The 18,313-nt window shown below is 33.2% G+C and overlaps 7 protein-coding genes across 9 annotated transcripts; 1 reads left to right on the top strand and 6 right to left on the bottom strand.

Moving 5' to 3' along the window:
* Window positions 1–629: 629 nt before the first annotated feature.
* On the bottom strand, window positions 630–1,314 carry LOC6560356 (60S ribosomal protein L39). Its single transcript, XM_001987030.2, has 3 exons — window positions 1,225–1,314; window positions 1,033–1,136; window positions 630–749 (listed from the first exon to the last, which is right to left on the bottom strand). Exons 1-3 carry the CDS (start codon window positions 1,297–1,299, stop codon window positions 701–703), a joined length of 228 nt encoding a protein of 75 aa, XP_001987066.1. The 5' UTR covers window positions 1,300–1,314; the 3' UTR covers window positions 630–700.
* Window positions 1,315–1,809: 495 nt separating this feature from the next.
* On the bottom strand, window positions 1,810–3,323 carry LOC6560355 (60S ribosomal protein L12). The gene is made up of 5 exons (XM_001987029.3): window positions 3,294–3,323; window positions 3,178–3,232; window positions 3,038–3,111; window positions 2,804–2,984; window positions 1,810–2,081 (listed from the first exon to the last, which is right to left on the bottom strand). The coding sequence occupies exons 2-5, from the start codon at window positions 3,212–3,214 to the stop codon at window positions 1,876–1,878; spliced, it is 498 nt and encodes a 165-aa protein (XP_001987065.1). The 5' UTR covers window positions 3,215–3,232; window positions 3,294–3,323; the 3' UTR covers window positions 1,810–1,875.
* Window positions 3,324–4,792: 1,469 nt separating this feature from the next.
* LOC6559469 (ras-related protein Rap-2c) lies at window positions 4,793–8,326 on the top strand. The gene is made up of 4 exons (XM_001987028.2): window positions 4,793–5,218; window positions 7,468–7,605; window positions 7,760–7,877; window positions 8,100–8,326. The coding sequence occupies exons 1-4, from the start codon at window positions 5,084–5,086 to the stop codon at window positions 8,255–8,257; spliced, it is 549 nt and encodes a 182-aa protein (XP_001987064.1). The 5' UTR covers window positions 4,793–5,083; the 3' UTR covers window positions 8,258–8,326.
* Window positions 8,327–9,114: 788 nt separating this feature from the next.
* On the bottom strand, window positions 9,115–11,013 carry LOC6559468 (adenylate kinase). The gene is made up of 4 exons (XM_001987027.2): window positions 10,462–11,013; window positions 9,814–10,050; window positions 9,582–9,749; window positions 9,115–9,520 (listed from the first exon to the last, which is right to left on the bottom strand). The coding sequence occupies exons 1-4, from the start codon at window positions 10,561–10,563 to the stop codon at window positions 9,311–9,313; spliced, it is 717 nt and encodes a 238-aa protein (XP_001987063.1). The 5' UTR covers window positions 10,564–11,013; the 3' UTR covers window positions 9,115–9,310.
* An 838-nt stretch (window positions 11,014–11,851) lies between these two features.
* Window positions 11,852–13,029, bottom strand: LOC6559467 (CCR4-NOT transcription complex subunit 11). Of its 2 annotated transcripts, none has more exons than XM_043214365.1 (5): window positions 12,969–13,029; window positions 12,572–12,908; window positions 12,368–12,507; window positions 12,136–12,301; window positions 11,852–12,041 (listed from the first exon to the last, which is right to left on the bottom strand). In XM_043214365.1, exons 2-5 carry the CDS (start codon window positions 12,815–12,817, stop codon window positions 11,907–11,909), a joined length of 687 nt encoding a protein of 228 aa, XP_043070300.1. In that variant the 5' UTR covers window positions 12,818–12,908; window positions 12,969–13,029; the 3' UTR covers window positions 11,852–11,906. The 2 variants fall into 2 exon arrangements, with proteins under 2 accessions (XP_043070300.1, XP_001987062.1); XM_001987026.2 differs by having other exon boundaries at window positions 12,572–12,879; window positions 12,969–13,018.
* Window positions 13,030–13,923: 894 nt separating this feature from the next.
* On the bottom strand, window positions 13,924–15,299 carry LOC6559466 (ejaculatory bulb-specific protein 3). Its single transcript, XM_001987025.3, has 2 exons — window positions 15,199–15,299; window positions 13,924–14,520 (listed from the first exon to the last, which is right to left on the bottom strand). The coding sequence occupies exon 2, from the start codon at window positions 14,511–14,513 to the stop codon at window positions 14,130–14,132; it is 384 nt and encodes a 127-aa protein (XP_001987061.1). The 5' UTR covers window positions 14,514–14,520; window positions 15,199–15,299; the 3' UTR covers window positions 13,924–14,129.
* A 903-nt stretch (window positions 15,300–16,202) lies between these two features.
* On the bottom strand, window positions 16,203–18,099 carry LOC6560070 (xyloside xylosyltransferase 1). 2 transcript variants are annotated; one of them, XM_001987024.2, is made up of 2 exons: window positions 17,976–18,099; window positions 16,203–17,667 (listed from the first exon to the last, which is right to left on the bottom strand). In XM_001987024.2, the coding sequence occupies exon 2, from the start codon at window positions 17,640–17,642 to the stop codon at window positions 16,251–16,253; it is 1,392 nt and encodes a 463-aa protein (XP_001987060.1). In that variant the 5' UTR covers window positions 17,643–17,667; window positions 17,976–18,099; the 3' UTR covers window positions 16,203–16,250. The 2 variants fall into 2 exon arrangements, with proteins under 2 accessions (XP_001987060.1, XP_032591418.1); XM_032735527.1 differs by having other exon boundaries at window positions 17,957–18,050.
* Window positions 18,100–18,313: the final 214 nt, after the last annotated feature.

Here is an 18,313-nt window from a genome sequence, read left to right as displayed (position 1 = left end):
TTGCTAAAATAACCCAAACGATAGGTACTTTTTTAAGTAGCAGAAATATTATTGAGGCATTGGCTGCAATAAAGATACACAAAGTCAGACGCATCAAAGATATCTACAATTTATCGATAAAAGTGATGCGAACTTCATGATAAGGTACCAATTTATACCGGTACTAAAATGATAGTAGCACTTCCAGCTGGAGCTTCATTTATTTTGGCTTCAGTAAGCAGCTGATTCGTTACAATGAAATTATGTACATTCTTATCAGAAATACTTGAATTTTTTTTTAAAGGTACACAAACTTTAAATATAAATTTAAATGCTTACGGCGATATCTGCAAACTGAAAGAGTATTTTAGACCCTAAACATGTTGCTATTTTCTTATCGGTTCTTACTACATTGCATGTTACCTTGAATTACAATTCATGTATTTCTTTTGGGACATAAATTGCAACTGAATATTGTTTGTGTAATTACCAAAAGACACGAGAACCAAATGCCGAATTGCTTGAGCAACACATATGATTAACATGTCATCGAAATTGATTCAAACTGCACCTTAAGCTTGCCAAAAAATAAAATGTGACATGCAGCATTAGTCAATTTACAGTCCCTCCCCGCATTAAAAGATATATTCTTATTTGCTGTACTTCAAGATTGAATTTATTTGTTATTCTGGAAATCTATCAATTGATTTGATCCGCATATTTACAGCTTCAACTTGGTGCGCCTCCAGTGACGACGCTTAGCGTTGTACCTGAAAAAATAAGATTATCACATATTAGTTAATTTGTTCAATTTATAGTTCCCAATAATAAATACTGTAAACCATATTAGACACAATAAAGGGGGAAAAGGCGGGAAACCACTTTCAGTGCAGTTTTTACATTCAAAACATAAAAATACAATAAAGTGCTTGATACTTTATTCCATCACTAAATAAAACGATTTTTTTCTTTTCTTAAGTCACTACACTACACATTAGTCCAATATTGAACACATCATCTACATAGATAAATAAACAGATGATGAAAACTTACCTTATGGTATTTCCTGTGCGCAAGCGAACCCATTGGGGAACTGATCTGTTTTGCTTTAGCTTTTTAGCTAGCTTCTGCTTGATGCGGAACGATTTATGTGCCGCCTGAAAAATCAGAAAATTTCACAGATAAATTTAAGGAATACTTTAAACATCATCGAAAGATTTCTTTAAACATTGCCGATTCAATTACCATTTCGTCAACCGTTGTCAAAGGCCGCACCGGAAAGAGAGTCGGTATTAGTGATGTACGACGACTTTGAAACATCGGTCTATCGATTTTTACTCGATGTTTCCTTTCTTTCCGATATTTCTCTGACATTCGGGTTGTGCTATCCGCTGACAAGTTAGCACCTCTACGCACTTTGCTACATATTATGGAACAAATGGGATTTGATGATGATGTGAAACATTGCCATCTGCTGCCATATCCATCAACCAGTGTTGGAAAACAAGTTTCATAAAATCGTTTTTAATTGTTTTAACGATGTTAAAGAAATGTTGCATGTTTATCGTTTGTCTTATTTACTACTAATTTAGACTTAAAAACCAGGCCAAAATGCATGTTAAAATACAGAATGCCTGCTATCAAATGCCCTTTAGTATTTTACATTTAACGTATGCAAAGCTTCCGAAAAAAGCTTTATACAAAGCATACATTAATACAAAGCATACAGTTTATGTTACTTTACTCCATTTATACAAACTCAATACTCACTTTCATTATACATACGTATAATTAAATTTGGAATGCTTTTGGTTTTAAAAAAGAATTATATTTAACGTTTCACATTGCTGATTGTAAAACCAGTTTTATTAATTATTTCTTCAACAGAATCTATAATTATTCTGCAGGGCATTCCATGGTACCATTGTTGAGTTCGTCAATAACATCATGAGGATGTTTGCCATCAACGGTGCATCCAACACTCTGGGCTGTGCCAAGCACTTCCTTGCAGGTACCTTTCAGCTCACGGGCCATTGACCTCGGCCTCATTGTACGTGCGATGGCCAAAATATCATCGAACGCGATATTGCCACTGTGCTTGACTGAAAGATACAATAACAAAAATATACAATTATATGAAATCAATAAAATCAGAAACTTTAAACAAATCATTTGGCTAAATTACTCAACACTCGCATTCACTGATAAAATATTCACATATTCAATGGCATTATAAATCTTGTAAATAATTCATTTTGTTTTAAATTTAAATTCAATAGTTCATCTTATTTTTAATTTCATTGAAGATATTTTTGAATTGTAATATAAACTTTGAACAAGTCACTTGACTACATTACTCAACACTCGCATTCACATTCATTAGAAATCTTATATTTATTTATGTTAAATTTCATTTAAACTATTTTTTACTTTTTGTGCATTTTTCTTTGCGTTAACGAATATTGTATCCAACATTAAATAAATTAATTAATTAAGGAGCTCAAGCCGATTTGGAATATTTGGCACTAGTAGACAGCGTTGAAATAATTAGGCAATTATTTTATTATTTATATTAATAAAACACTTCTTTGGGGCTTGGCTGTTTTTAGTTCTAAGTTCTTTCAGTAGTTCCAAGTTCTTGGCTGTCCATTTGAAGATATACGAAATGTACTTTGATAAATAAAGTCCAACCGACTTATTCTGAACACATTTCTCACTAAACGATGCTGTCCGTTTTATGAATATATATATCCTCTTTTCTTGCAGTGTTATTGTTATTTGCTTGTTTAAAATCACAGCACTCCGAGGAGTTAAGTAAACTTACTGTTCTTCTGCTTCTTCCTGTCACGTGGAGGTTCCTTCAGGGCCCTGATGATCAGGGAGGCTGCCGATGGGACCACAGAAATGGTTGCCTGTCTGTTTTGGATGGTCAGGCAAACGGTGATCTTCAGACCCTTCCAATCGGAAGTAGCTTTGGCAATATCGTCACCTACTTTTTTAGGAGACTACAATCACGATTAGCTTATGAATTAAACCAATACAAATTGCGGGTACTAACCAAGCCAAGGGGACCGATTTTGGGAGCCAACGATGAAGTGGCGCCAACCTCGCCTCCTACGCAACGCAGGTAAACTAAAAATAAAATTAAATATTTAAAGTTAAACACATATTTAATATGGTATGAATTTAAGAACCTACCATTTTTAACTTCGGTAGGGTCAAATTTGGGTGGCATCTTGAGTGTTTTCAGCAACTAAAATATGGAGATTATTGTTAATTTTTTGGATTTCTGGTCAACACAAAATTGGACGTACCGTCGACCGAAGTGCCGCAAAGAAAAAGAGTCGGTAAACATGTTTGTCACAAAACAATCAGTTTCCGGTTATATCGATATCATACGCAACGTATTTGGAACAAGAAAATGGAACACAATTTGAAATCATCAATATATTTGTGATAATTTCTTAGTTTTTTAAAATTAATATTTAATATTAAATTACATTTGTAATTTAATTTAATCTATTCTTACCTTTTATATTTATTTAAATGTATTTCAAGCACGATATATTTTAAGGTTTTTGCTTAATTGTAGTATCGCATTCCATATTCTGGCGGTAGTTATTCGTGAAATATAGGCCAAAAATTAAGAAATAAAAACCTAAAGAATATAAATTACAATTTATCAAAGCCCGGCAATCAAAATCATAATTATTAAACACCATTTTAAAGCTTATCTTATTAAATAACATGTATAATATATGAAACGTGTTTGTTGCTCATCTATCGTGCATGTATGCGAACGTTCAAAACCAAACTTCATTCTTTAAATACAACCCCTGAATGCCTTAAAATGTCCTTTAATATGTAGATTTTTAAGAATAGCAGCGGTCGAATGCATTCTCTACTACTTGTCTGGCTTTGACAAATTCTTATTTGTAATCATTCGTTTCTCTGTCCACTCCGTTACTATCTGTTTTATTTATTATTATTATAATAATATGTTGTATTATTTTTTAATTATAATTCATTTATTTTTCTACGCACATATTGTATAGACAACTAATAGCTGTGACTTATGCAGTTGTTTTCTATGTGAACAGCGTTTCATATCATTCAATAAAACCCATGCGGTTTGCTTAGAACCACTCTGTGTTATAAGCCTATAATCAAATTTAAAAGAGGTATTGATCAAGTAGTCAAACCATGATCAAAAGGTGTTTACCTATCTACTGGCAGCGATAATATCATTAAAAAGGCATTGATTTTAAATTTTTTTTAAAGTGGTTATAATTTTTGGGCCATACAATGAATGAAAAGACTAAGGTTGGGAAAATCTTATACATTTTGACAATGTTCTGGGGTATATATTTCGGAAAACATTCTGCTTTCTAATTAGGCTAGCTTATGTTGAGATGTTGTCGGCATTGGTGACTATCTGACAGATTGGAGCGTTTTTTCGACCGGTGGTGATTGTGGTGGTAATCCACTTCCTGATTGCTTGATGCTTCCTAATTAAAATTGGTAAATAATATAATTAATATGCATAGTAATTATAATTAATTATTAACACCTTGACTAGAATGACATTGTTTAAATGAGGACAGGGATAAAGTGAAAATTTTAAATGCGGGCCAATTTAATGGTGTTGGGAAAGTAACTTCACATCTGTGAAGACGATGTAATTATTAAGCCGATAAGTTCTTTATCAAGCGGTCATGGTAACATCAAATATACTCTGTGCGTTTTATTTGTGTGATCGTGACTTTAACAGTTACCTACATGTGAGTAGTAGTGACGAGTAGCAGGTTATGAAAATGAATAATCGCACATCTCTAGTCTGTACATTGCTCGTTTTCTCCGAATGCAAGTGGTCGACGTTAATAATATAAAGAAAAAATATGCCTATCAATCAAAATTATAATAAATAATTAAATATAATTCACAATACATTTAACATACCGCGTCTATTGTCGTTTGTAATAATAATTCAATTTGTGCACAATGCCCATACACATGATTCATTCGTCGTCTCAGTAAACACTTTTTATAATAATTTTTATTTTGGAACAATAATCGGTGTACATCATAAACAAGTGCTTTAAACATGCGCGAATTTAAAGTGGTTGTACTTGGTTCTGGTGGCGTTGGTAAATCGGCCCTAACTGTTCAATTTGTTTCGGGATGTTTCATTGAAAAATATGATCCCACTATCGAGGATTTCTATCGAAAGGAAATAGAGGTTTGCTACCACAATACATATAGACTCTATATACATACATATTGTCAGCACAATATATACTTACACACGCACATATGTGTCTATGTACACAAATATCTTGTATATATATACATCTATATATATAAATATATATATGCATATGTATGCATGTGTGTGTGTACGAATACATTTGGCCCCATACATAAAATTGCATGTATTTATGTTGTTTTTGGGCATTGTTGATATTAAAATACTGATAAAAGAAAAAATAAGAAAACTAAATAGTTCCTTAATACAGCGTGTTCACGGAATGCAGTAACTAGTAACTGTTATTTTTAGATAAATGTATGCTTATTAAGCGATGTATTTATGACTCATAAAATGTAGTGATTTGAATGGTGATAAATTGATGTACATATAAACACAAAACAAAGAAGGCACATTTGTTGCACCACCCATGTACATATCAGATATGTGCATGTGTATATGTGTGTGTGTGAGTGTGTGTGTGTGTGTGTGTGTGTGTGTGTGTGTGTGTGTGTGTGTAGACATAATATATTATATACGCAATTTACACCGGTAACCGACTCATACAACAAAATGATGGTTATAAAAGTGCATTATAAGCAATGCAAAAATGTGTAAAAAGTGCAGACGCAACCCAATTGAACCTGGCTGCTACCCCAAAAGTACTTCTCGCTGCATGCAGAAGTACTAGTTGCAAAAACATGAAAGTCATTAAGCGAATCAGGTAGTTTGACAAGCCAGTTTTGCATTAGGGGTGGTTTGATGTAATTTTGCTAGTTAAGCCGATGTAAAAAATCGGATAATAGCAGGGATAATTTAATACTTTTAACTGAAACAACATTAATTGACAAAGAAGTATTGAAAATGTTTACCTGGATATGTTGACCAAATTTAGCACTTTTGAAGCATCGGAGTTCCATATCATACATCTTCCATATAAAACTCATTCGTAAATCGAGTTGTTGTAGTAAAAAAAACTTTCAGGGGCTAGGTACGAAACTCAAAAACTTTGGCGACAATTGTTTTTGCTGCTTTTAAGAACCGCTGGCAAACAAACTAATGACGACGTCTCTAACCGCATAAAGTATATACGTATATGTATGTATTCTGTATCAGCATCTTTAGCTGAGTCAGTCAACATTTTTGAAAATAATCCAAATCCTCAGTTTAAAAGCTTTCCTAATGAAACTTTCAATAAATCGGTCTTTTTGCTGTAGGCAGTATATATGGTATCCGGCCGAATCGGATCATTATATCGTATAGGTATAATATAAAGATTTGTTCTCGTATGAATATAATTTTTGTTCACTAAGATATCCCATCTCGCAAAATCATAATCATCAGACCACTCCATAAAAGAACTCCATATACAAAAGGCTTTGCTCTGTAATCAGTACTGCGGCTTTGGCCTTTTATCGGACAAGAATTTGTGTAATCCTATTTGTAGAAATACAAAATTAGACCAGATTCGCCTTAATATTTGCCTTATTAAAACGGTTTTCCTAAAAAAAATGAGATAGGGTGCCAAGCTCTACCAATTGATGAAGATGCGGAGCATGAGAGCTTAATGAGGCAGAGCGTTATGATTATTATTATTATTAAACTATTAACAAAGTTTTTATTGTCATTCCAATCAGTCAAAAACTTAATGTTAATATTTAGCTTGTTTTCAAATCCATTTTCTTGAGTATTTATAAATAAAATCCATGAATTTCTTAAAATATGATTCATTATTTATTTGAATTGAGAAGTATCCAAATTTTCGAATGCAGTTTCCACAACTCGTCTGGCTTTTGAGTGCATATATAATTGACCATTCTCATCAACAGCCCTGAATTCGCTATTTTGATTTCTGTATTTTTGTTTATTAGTGAAACACGGCAGAAATAGCAGCATGCAACTCACCGTCAAAATACATGTTTTACTTGCTTATTTTATCAATCATTTTATAGGCAGTTAATAGCTATGCCTGTGTGAAGAGCGTTTCACATCTTCGAGAAAATGTGTTCCGCTCTACGGTAATATTATGGACAGCTGTTCTGATTTAGCGAGGAATAGTCTATATATTTTTTTTTAAAAGGTGCAAGCAATCTAAAACTTTATCCACTGCTAATAAAAATATATAAATATTTCCTATTTTGCAATTTGTTAGACAAAATCTGGATAGCTAGAGAGATAAACAAAAGAAGAAAAATCAAAACAGAAATTTAAATTGAATGAATTTTTCTTTCGTGTATTTACAGGTAGACAGTTCCCCTTGTGTTTTGGAAATATTAGACACAGCCGGAACTGAGCAATTTGCTTCTATGCGAGATCTCTACATCAAAAATGGACATGGCTTTATTGTAATGTATTCGCTGACAAACCATCAAACATTTCAGGTAATTAACTATTTAAAAAAATTTAATAACAAATATACGTTAGCAGTGAATTGATTATGGTATTTTAAACACAATGTATTTACTCCATGAATTTTATAATAATATATATAAAATATAGCAATAATCATTTTTATTTTTTGTATTTTTTTTAAAGGACATTTCAAGTATGAAAAATGTGATTACTCGCGTTAAAGGAAGCCAGCCAGCACCCATATTGCTAGTAGCGAATAAATTTGATTTGGATTGCCAGAGAGAAGTATCGACTGCTGAAGGTAAGATGATTTTTTGTCTCAAACACTTAATATTATATAAGATATGGGTTAGGGAAACTTTAAACTGTTCAAGAACTTTGCCAAGAACCTAAAATAATAAAAAAAGACGTGTTTCTCGTACTATTATTATTATTTTAGTATTTTACACACTTATAATTTGATATTTTAATAATGAAAAAACCCCCAATTAAACATGCTATTTGTGTTATTTGTTTGTTTTAGGTAATGCCTTGGCTCAACTTTGGGAATGTCCATTTATTGAAGCATCGGCAAAGGATCGAATAAATGTCAATGAAGTGTTTGCAACCATTGTGCGAGAGATGAATTCAACACAAGAAAAACGACAGAAAAAAAAATATTGTTGTTGTACGCTTTTATAGAAATTTGTAAATATGTAAGATTATTATAGTTAAAAAATAAAATCACAAATATGTATGTAATAAAATATATTATACATCAAAGTCAATTCATATCAAATATATGTGCAAAAGGGATACCAACACTTCGCTGGAGCTTTTAGCAGGCAGTTAGATAGTGTCCCCAGGGATCGGCTAAAGTTGCCAGACTTTCAGTTGCCTCTGGAACTCGTCCAGGAGAGTGTGTTGAAGAGAGTTTTAAGACCCAGTCGTGTTAAAGGTGTGAAAGAAATCATCAGTTGTTCAGGCGAAGAAACGACAATTTCAATACTTTAATTTAAACAATATAAATCAAATCAAATACTATAATACATATATTCAATAAACAATTATAACATGATGTATCTCGACTGAATGTGTCAGATAACAGGCACTAGTGCGGAAGGGCAAGACTCGGCCGTAAGTGGAAGAAATAAGAAATAAACAATCCCAAAACGGCGGTTGGCAATTTTCGCATCTCAAAAAACCAAGTTAGCATGAACATGTGAAGAAGAAATCGCGTCTCAGAACTGATCAATAACATTTGAAGTTTGCCTGGACAGGCCCGGTTAATAATTATCTACTGGTAATGCTTAACAGCATTATTTTGGATATACTTACATAAACTATTTAATATTCTTTATTTAGATTGCTATGACAAGTGGTCCTATGCGAGCAGCGTCGACACTTATCTTATCATGAAGCGTATGCATGCAAGCCCAATCTTTGAAAGTTACTCGTAGGAAATGAAAACATTACCCAACTGTGAGTTGAACTTTGAACGAGAAAAGATTGCGTTTGGAATTTCTGAAAGCAAACGAATATATATCAACTGAGTTATGTACTTTTTACTTGAATAGTTGTATAAACCCGTATTTATTTCTAAAAATGTACAATTAGATTTGCAGCGCCGCAAATAATATTAAATCAATTTTTAACAGATGTCAATTGCTTTTCAGTGTTTTAAACTATTCGTTAATTATCGAAATGAAACAGGCAGTAGAGTAGTATGAATTGTAGTGGAAAACCAATTAGAGCTTAAGCGTTTGCATGAGCTTTCCTTAGGAAAATTGAGTCAATCGATGAAAAGACATCGCTGGCTTTCTTAGCAGCATCGACTTTAAAATGTAATCCTCTCAGGCCATAGTAGTCAACCAGTGGTTTCGTTTGCTTATGATACGATTCCAAGCGTTTTTTTAGGGCCTCGGCATTATCGTCACTTCGCCTCATTAAAAGTTCCCCAGTAATCTATTGTCAAAGATATAGCATTAAATTGAGATTATATTTTTTGTGATATCAATTCACTTACATCATCTTTCATTGGTACTTTGGGTGGCGCAAACTCCTCGTGGTAGGATCTGCCACTTGCTTGATGAATCAAACGACCGGTTATTCTCCTGACCAACAGATTGTCATCAATAGCAAACTCAATAACAGCATCCAAGTGAGTCTTTCTCTTGTCAAGCAACGTATCAAGCTAAACCAATTGAAGATTTATTTAAATATTCATAAATATTTTTTATTAAATAGGATAGGAATACCTTTTCAGCTTGGACAACCGTCCTGGGAAATCCATCCAGCAGAAATCCGTTTTTGCATTCGGGTTTGTCCAAGTTAGAATCAATCATATCCACAACCAAATCATCGGATACAAGTTTACCCGCATCCATAACCTTTTTCAGATCTGAGCCAAGTTTCGAACCCGATGCGATTTCGGCGCGTAGCATGTCGCCAGTTGATAAATGACACACGCAGAACTTTTCCTTAAGCAAAGGAGCCTAGGAAAATCATCATTAAAAAAAAAGATCATTAAAAATAAACTCAAAACTCAACTTGGTTTATTACAACTATAACAGAGTATTTAATTAACTGGTGCCACACAACTGATGACACATACAGACATATAACAATTACATACACAATATACATATATATTTGTTGCTGTGCATATTTAACACACTTGGCACCTTCGCCAACTATTCGCACATTTTCAGCTAATTTTATTTTTCCACAATTTCAGGAATTGCCGCCATATTTTACCTTTGCCATATATTCATATGAAAATGCATAAATATTTCTAGGAGAAAGTCAGTGTCAAAACAACTGTTCGATTACATAACATAGTAAATATGTATACATAAACACACACACAAACACACATTTATATATTTTGTACTTATTTAACCCACCTGTGTCCCTTTGCCCGAGCCGGGAGGGCCCAATAGAATAGCGTTCACGCCATGGTTATTGGACTCGTAACGCTCTACAGGTCTCGCTGCGTTTGGTGCCATCGTTTTCTTTTTTTAAATTAATACTATTAATTTTCGTATTAACCTCTATGCATTACGCTTATATCTGCTCTCTGCTGATAATAGCAATCACTGCTAAAGTTCAAGGGTAGATATGGTTGGGGGGTTATAGCAAACGAACTGGTCAGTAGCAAACTGAGCTCGTTCCAATGGTTAACAACAAGAGAATGAAGCACGTTTTTATGAATGGACTATCGGATATCTCTTCTATTCGTTCAATTTTTCGCTACGTTTCCACACCAAGTTTTTTCGATAACAATTACATAGCATTTGTTGTTTCCAAACGGCTGAATCTTGCTCAGCAGATGGCATATTAATATGCACTTATTATGATTGATTATTATGAGCAGGCAAATAATTAAATATTTGCTTACCATCGCTTTAAATATCTGCGTATTATTAGGTAATTTACTTTGGACACAATTTATCACATAACGTATAACAAGATGTCATGCTGAAAATGCGACATCAGTGTTCCGCTTTCATATTGTTCCACAATATTTCTATGCGATAGTTTTAAATTGATCGTTCTAGTTTCCCACAAAGCAACATCAAGAATTAACCAGCATTTTGTTGAGAGGGAGCACCAAGCGCGCCAGAAGAGCGTAGTCTCCAAGATCGTCGTCAAAGCCTTAAGCTATGATATATTATTACTTCCTTGAACTTTTCCTCAACTCGTCTATCTTTTGACATATTATAATTGTTTGCATAAGTGATGGCTGATGTTGCCTGCGTGAAGAGCGTTTCCCATCATTGATTATTTGATCGTTAGGAAATTCACACAAAGCGGCAGTTAGCAGAACGCTTGGGAATTTGTTTACGATGTATAAAGCTATTTACACTGAGCACATTTACCATCTGCTGTCAAAGCTATTAATTGCCAACTATTATTATTATTCGAAAATATAATACTGCTCGTACAAATGAAAATTTAGGAAAATGTACATGTATATCTGAACATGAGAATTAAAAAGTAATGATGATATTGCCAAATTCCAAATTTCATTTTACAATTCGAAAGGTTGCAAAAAGAATTTTATGAAGTGCAAAAGTATGTAAATCTTAGTGAGAATCACCAGTCGAATCGATCTAGACATGTCTGTCTATCTGTTTGAGCACGGCGAACTGAGACTATAAATTTTCTCGCTTTCACAAATCTTTGGTAACACCACTAAGCAGACAATATATTATGTATTACACAGAGATGCAATGTAATCGGTCAGAGTAACTATTGCATTGCAAAGTAGCCTAATTTGCAGTCAGAATAATATACAAATCTTCAGATGTTCATTTTTTTATATTCACATAGTTTGAAAGTCATCTGCTTATTGCTTTGTTAGCGAGTTTGAAGTTTGCATTGTGTCTCCAGTTTCCAAGTGTTTAATAAGGCGGTATAAAGCGGCAGCTTCCTTAATTTTACTAAATCCAACGCAAAACGCTTCAATTTCAATGAATAGTTCCTAAAAGGCCAAATAAAAAGGGAACGGTGAGCTTTTATCTATATCTTGGTTGCACGTATCATTACGCGTAATTATATATTACAGGATATCTTACCTTAACATTAATGATCTTGTTGCGAATCAATGACTGTAGAAATACACAAACTAATCGAACCAATCGCGACTGCATATATTTATCTTTTACTGTTTCGCACGCGGAAATGCAATTACTAATGTATAAGTGGATGAACTCGGTTGGCAATGGACAAGATGTAGTCAGTCTGAAAGAAAACAAGTAATTTATCCACGGTATTTTGGGAAAGTATCCTCTTCATGAGCTCGCTCACCTGTTGACCACTTCCATTGAATGTAGCGTTATGTCCATGTTCACCAAAATGTTAAAATATTCCGTTATGTCGGTATTCAACATTAGCCTCAACAGAATTTCAATTGAAATTAGAGGATTGTTCTCAACCAGCTGAGGAAGCTATAGGCAATAATAATACTAGACAAATGCCTTTCAAATAAGACATATGCATATAAATACGTACTTTGGCCGGTGTCAGCCCATATTGATGGGCAATATTTCTATTTTGCTTTTGTAGATCGTCAAAGAGGATTTGTTGATCTTGTAGACTTAGTGGCTGGATGAAAGCTTGTTCAATCAACAACTTTGTGTTGGGCGTAACATAATTTGATTTATCATAAAGAACTGTTATATTCTGATTATTTAATTGATTGATCCACAGGAGCTCATCTTCAAAGTCCATCAACGGGGGGGCAATGGACAAAAACATTTTCGTTCCGAATCTAATTTTAGCCTCAGAGTGTAGAAGAATTAACTGCCATAGTCCAAATTCTTAAAACATTAACCAAACGTATTAGAAACTGACATTAAAATAAAATATTATTCATATAGAATAAATCAGATTTAATAATTTTGATTACCTGTGGCCTTGTTTATATTTTGTATTAGTGATGAACAGACCTCGATGAATTGATTTTCACGAAAGTGATATTTTTCGATTATTACTCGATAGGTTTTGTTTTTCAATTTCGCTGTTTCTATGGGCTCATCACACAGAGCGATGTCAGTCAAAACGCACGAGAATTTCGCATAGATATTACGTGCAAAACAAAAAAAAACAAATTGTAAATTAACTCTTTATATGAATAGTTGATGTTTTTTTGCCATTTTTTTTTTTTTTTGGGCAAAGTCAATGCACCGTAAAATTACAGCAATCATCAATAATTTTTCTTGATGTAGTTCCAAACTTTGCAAAGATGTATTCAGCGTGGCAGCTATGCTGATGTAACTTTGGAAAGATGAGTTCTTGTACATCACAGTTGTTGGCTGACAGATAAAAAATTGTTGCACAAAACAAGGGAAATGGAAATTCATTTTAATGAGTATTTGGGTTATTTTAATGCTATTTTTAATTACCTGAGGGCAACAAATTGACAGAAATGATGTGGACTTTGTTGGCACAGTAAGGCCTTACGGAGAATCTTCAAAATTTATGATTCATGCTTAATGCCGCTCTTTTTGAACACTTACTGTCAATCTCGCTAGATTTGCTTGTAATGTCAGCGAACTGTGTTTGACTTTCAGTTCGCACCGGACATTAAACCCCCCTTAACAAAAAGTATGTACTTACAGCAACACGTGAAAGCTGTTACTTATTTTGATGTAATAAAAATGTTATATAAACCGGACATTCAAGTCTACAAATCAATCAGTTTTGTAGGGTCGCAGCTGTATAGCGACCTTTAATAAGTTAATTGATAAAAACGTGTTTTGTTTCTTTTTGCCTTTTTTGCGAGTGGGGTCAGAATATTAAGCATTCTCTTATGTCCGAGTATTTAAAAAAAAATGTGTTACTGTTAATATAAAAACGATAAATTCATAAACAATAAATTTTTTTATTTGCATACATTACACAACTTTGTTCTCACCATTTAACCTAATTGTATGCTACACAATGGATTTAAAATTTCTCCACTAGAAATTTAATTAGATATAATTTTCCAGAGTCCATCACAGTAGCTTTTTATAAAATAAAAACATGTTTGATCTAATAGCATTTTTTTCGAACAAGTTGTTTTGATCTAAATGTGTATTCCGGCTTCCTTGGCTTGTGCCCGGTAGCGTTTACTGTAAACCTCTTCGGGGTCATATTTGGCTTGCAAAACCTTCCATTCATCGGGCTTATGATCGATGATGTGTCGAAGAACCTTGTCGCTGTTTTGTCTTTGCTTTTCACTACACTTGCTGCATTCGGTTTTCAGAGCATCAGGTAGCGATTTCTTAAGTTCTTTTGCTTCGGGAGTGCACTTTCCAGTGTCAATGAGGCATTTGAAATAATTATTGAATAGTCTGTCAGATCTCAATATTTCGTCTACATCAATATTATCATATTTAGTAGTATACTTCTCGTCGCCATTCACGCATACTATTATCGCCAGAGTCACGAGCAAGAAAGTTGCCTTCATTTTGAATCTATAAATGAACACGTTTGAAAGGAAAATAGTTATACAATTCTTAAATAGATACAAATTATTAATTTAATTGTAATAAATTAGTAGAAAAATCCTATAGTTAGAAAATTCTTCGACATTTGTTTTGTGTTATCAATTAAAATAAACTTAATTCGCGTAGATATTCTGCTAGCCTGATTCTTTCTTAACATCGACTTTTACCTGAAGAGCCTACCAAATATTACAAATAATTTATCGAAATTAAAGTTACGGATTGAAAAACATTTTTGATTTAGAAGATAAACTAACCAAGCGAACAACAAATTGAGAATAACATGTATTTTAAACTATACGAAGGTCATTTGGTAAATTTCCAGTGAAAATCTTGATTTGCGTAATAAACGTACTTGATTTTGATTTGATTTATAAAGAAAATCAAGTTTTGGACGCCAATCTTTGTAGAACTTGAACTTTAAAAGCTTTTAGATTTATGCGCATATTAATATTAATTCGCATTCACACAGTAAACCACATTTTAACTAATTTATCCAGCCGCAAAATAAATATATGCACATTAGTAGTTTCGCATTTGTTTACGTTATTAATTGGCTAAACACATCACAAACATTGCGCAAAAATAAATATTTCATAAAGTATATAGTATAAATTATCAAGTAACTAATTGAAATTCAAATATTACCTTTTGTACGCCGCTCCTACTATTTAAGATTTCAAATAAAAATCGAATGCTTCAACTGACACCAGAAACCAGTTGTGCAGTAGTCAGAAAACTCGAACAAACTAACGACGATTTCAATGGTGATTGCTTTTATACGTGGTCAACGGCAGACAGATTGATATACGGAGATACTCAGGTATATACATACAATGTATGGCATACTTACGTATCTGGGTATATATATATGTACATATGCATGTAAATGTATATATATATATACTTAAGTAGATATGCACTTTGATGCTTTAGACTTTAAACGTAAGGCCGTTTCGCTTGAATGTCAATTTGGTGATTAGTTGAAGCACAATAATAACTTAGTATTTGTAACTTATAATATATATACTATAAAAATAATAGTGTACTCGTACAGCTCATTAATCCAGTGAATCACTCATATTTGTCTATATCTGTTTTGTGTGAGACGGAGCAACAACTTTACATGTATAATTAGAGTATACCTATCAATTCAAGCATTCTATTATTTTTCAAAGTATAGATCAAGTAAGTACATTGTAGTCGGGCTTCAAATGGAATCTTCCCAGATTAGGGTTGGCCGTGTTTCCTGTTTTCCTGCGTGACACGAATTTTATACATTTATCGTGCGTCGTCGTTTTGATTGTTGATTTACAAATTATTTATGATTGCTTGCTACATAAATTAGTTATTATCAATCTTTTTGATTAACTAGATAACAATTTTATAGTCCCAATAATGTTAAAATTAATTAAAATTTTTAAGCGAACTCCGATCAAAATTACAAATAGTTTATCTTGATAAATTATTAATTCTTAAGACAAATATAAAGTGAGTCAAGTCCAATTCCTGTGATTTTAAGCCAATAGGTGATATCATCCAGATCCTTGGACTGCAGGAAGACTAGTTGGAAAAAAACTATAACTTACCAAATTTTAAAGAAATACCTGTAAAGCTTCCCGTTTCAACCAAAAAAGTGACTTAATGCCAAATTTAGTTTTTTGTGTACAATGTATTTTATTAAATGAAATGTTTGTATTTCATCTCTCTGGAATACGCGTATTACAATTGCCATGATACATTTTGATAACACCCTCACATCGGAAATATGCATCGAATAGATTACTATAGCCGTGGTCCTTCCACCAGGTGCACAGCTGCCTATTCCAGACACAGTCTAATCTGTATATCAAATTTGGATATTCATAGCCAAGCAGTGTAAAAAAGTCTTGGTCTCCGAGATGACCCTTAAACGAATATTTTGCAACCAATCGGTTAACTTCAAATTGCGTTAACATCTCGATGTATGTTTTAGAATCTCTTATGCGATTTAGCAGCATAAGTACCACACCAGAGTTGAGGCCAGGATAACCATGACGATCACGATTGCGACTAGATACTAACTTATTTTCATTGTTTTTCTTTCCTCCTAATTGTATTGGATTATATGGATTGCCGAAATTTGATTTCGGGAATCGTGTACGGTAACGGTAGAGTATATGTCGATAGACTGGCGTTAATTCCGGCGCTAATCCGAAAAGTTGATGTGGCAAAAATCGATCGAATTCTGCAAACAGTAACCGTATGTCCGATCGAAAAACAATATCACAATCAAAAAGAATAGCGCGATCTAAACTCTTATCAGCAATGCGATGCAAACCGAGTGATAAGAAAAATAACGAATCCGAATAATATGAATTGGGCGATGAACTAAAATATGGCAACAGCTTATCCGTTATATCTTGTATTATCTCCGAACAGATTTTCACATCATACATCGTATAGATTAATATTCGCTTAAATTTTCGAATTTTCCTCTGAAGTATTTCCAATACAGACACTTCACTCTTCTTATCGGTTATAATGTGTAAATGCAATTGAGCATTTGTATGCTTAAGCAGGCTATGTGCAAACAAATCAAACTTCATATGCAGACGATAGTTCTCTTTGGTGTATATAACAAATATATTGTAGTTGGAAGAAAATGCTTTCAGATGTGTGCTCAGGTTCAGTTGGACCGGAGAATAACTCAGTAGATATTGCATTGATTTCAAATTTGAATGATTTGTTGAATTTAATGCGACAGCTGCCTGCTTATTATTATTATAGTAATAGCCTGTCTGCAGTTTTCCAATATTTGTCACCTTGTCGAATCCATCTGACAGAAATATCGAAAATATTTTATTTCGAAATATATCTGTATAGGCGAAAATAATCAGTATACAAATTACAATAAGTGCTAAGGTTATTGCCAACTTTTTGTGCCATTTACAACGAAATGACCATTTTTTGGGGTAGACAACTGCACTTCGTCTATTGACAATTAATTTGACATTCTCTTGTTCATCTAACAATTGTGATTTACACTCCACATTGAAATTGGCTGGATATGTTTTATGCTTCCGACTGATGTTAAATGTGTTCTTTGCCATTTTACGAGTTCAGATGTTGTTGTACCTGGCATGACAATAGATTGAAAACATACTTATTTATATTATATATATATTTATTAGTGTTTTCTTGTGAAGGCCTGCCTAAACTTAACAGCAGCTGTTTAGCTGTATTCTTATTGCTAATTTGCACACTGGCCAACATCGTTGGCCGCTTTTTAGCTCAATGACTCAGCAGGAAGCCAAAAAAGTTTCTTGCATGTTTTTGCGTATGTGCAAATGAACAAACAAACAAATATGTACATAATATGAACTGCTGAGCAGCTGCTGATTTTTTAACCATGCCTTAATTTTACCTTCAATCGATCAACCTACATGTGTGCATGTATGTGTGTGTATCTAAAATACACTGAATGGAAACTTTAGGAATAAAATTACACAATACATCTTTATTAGCTAATGATGGTGTTGTATATTTAAGACTTAAACATCACTATGTAAATATATATATATTTTTTTTGTTAATCAATAAGTTTGCTAGCGATGTACGTCAAACATCGATTAATCGTATATAGTGCGGCCATTTTAGCCTTTTTGCGGTTAGATCCGATACTTTGAATATCCTTGTGGCGGGTATTATCATTTTAGCGTCCCAAATGCCTTCAGAATTCAAATAAGTTTCTTATTTACATAACTAATTTACTTAACAATAT

The sequence above is a fragment of the Drosophila grimshawi genome, unplaced genomic scaffold, assembly GCF_018153295.1.
Source record: "Drosophila grimshawi isolate 15287-2541.00 unplaced genomic scaffold, ASM1815329v1 contig_1369, whole genome shotgun sequence".
Classification (NCBI taxonomy): Eukaryota; Metazoa; Arthropoda; class Insecta; order Diptera; family Drosophilidae; genus Drosophila; species Drosophila grimshawi.
This window is presented reverse-complemented; position numbering and strand designations above follow the sequence as displayed.

Excerpts from the sequence above, each read along its gene's own strand:
- LOC6560070 (XM_001987024.2), bottom strand. The coding sequence starts at position 17,642 with ATGGCAAAGAACACATTTAACATCAGTCGGAAGCATAAAACATATCCA.
- LOC6560356 (XM_001987030.2), bottom strand. The coding sequence starts at position 1,299 with ATGTTTCAAAGTCGTCGTACATCACTAATACCGACTCTCTTTCCGGTG. Across the intron at positions 1,137-1,224 it reads TGACAACGGTTGACGAAATG|GCGGCACATAAATCGTTCCG; the intron begins GTAATTGAATCG and ends CTGATTTTTCAG. Across the intron at positions 750-1,032 it reads CGCACAGGAAATACCATAAG|GTACAACGCTAAGCGTCGTC; the intron begins GTAAGTTTTCAT and ends TTATTTTTTCAG.
- LOC6559468 (XM_001987027.2), bottom strand. The coding sequence starts at position 10,563 with ATGGCACCAAACGCAGCGAGACCTGTAGAGCGTTACGAGTCCAATAAC. Across the intron at positions 9,750-9,813 it reads CGGTTGTCCAAGCTGAAAAG|CTTGATACGTTGCTTGACAA; the intron begins GTATTCCTATCC and ends CAATTGGTTTAG. Across the intron at positions 9,521-9,581 it reads AAGTACCAATGAAAGATGAT|ATTACTGGGGAACTTTTAAT; the intron begins GTAAGTGAATTG and ends CTTTGACAATAG.
- LOC6559469 (XM_001987028.2), top strand. The coding sequence starts at position 5,084 with ATGCGCGAATTTAAAGTGGTTGTACTTGGTTCTGGTGGCGTTGGTAAA. Across the intron at positions 7,606-7,759 it reads CAAACCATCAAACATTTCAG|GACATTTCAAGTATGAAAAA; the intron begins GTAATTAACTAT and ends TTTTTTTTAAAG. Across the intron at positions 7,878-8,099 it reads AGAAGTATCGACTGCTGAAG|GTAATGCCTTGGCTCAACTT; the intron begins GTAAGATGATTT and ends TGTTTGTTTTAG.
- LOC6559466 (XM_001987025.3), bottom strand. The coding sequence starts at position 14,513 with ATGAAGGCAACTTTCTTGCTCGTGACTCTGGCGATAATAGTATGCGTG.
- LOC6559467 (XM_043214365.1), bottom strand. The coding sequence starts at position 12,817 with ATGTTTTTGTCCATTGCCCCCCCGTTGATGGACTTTGAAGATGAGCTC. Across the intron at positions 12,508-12,571 it reads ATGGGCTGACACCGGCCAAA|CTTCCTCAGCTGGTTGAGAA; the intron begins GTACGTATTTAT and ends TATTGCCTATAG. Across the intron at positions 12,042-12,135 it reads ACAAGATCATTAATGTTAAG|GAACTATTCATTGAAATTGA; the intron begins GTAAGATATCCT and ends TTGGCCTTTTAG.
- LOC6560355 (XM_001987029.3), bottom strand. The coding sequence starts at position 3,214 with ATGCCACCCAAATTTGACCCTACCGAAGTTAAAAATG. Across the intron at positions 2,985-3,037 it reads AAATCGGTCCCCTTGGCTTG|TCTCCTAAAAAAGTAGGTGA; the intron begins GTTAGTACCCGC and ends TCGTGATTGTAG. Across the intron at positions 2,082-2,803 it reads CAGGAAGAAGCAGAAGAACA|TCAAGCACAGTGGCAATATC; the intron begins GTAAGTTTACTT and ends TGTATCTTTCAG.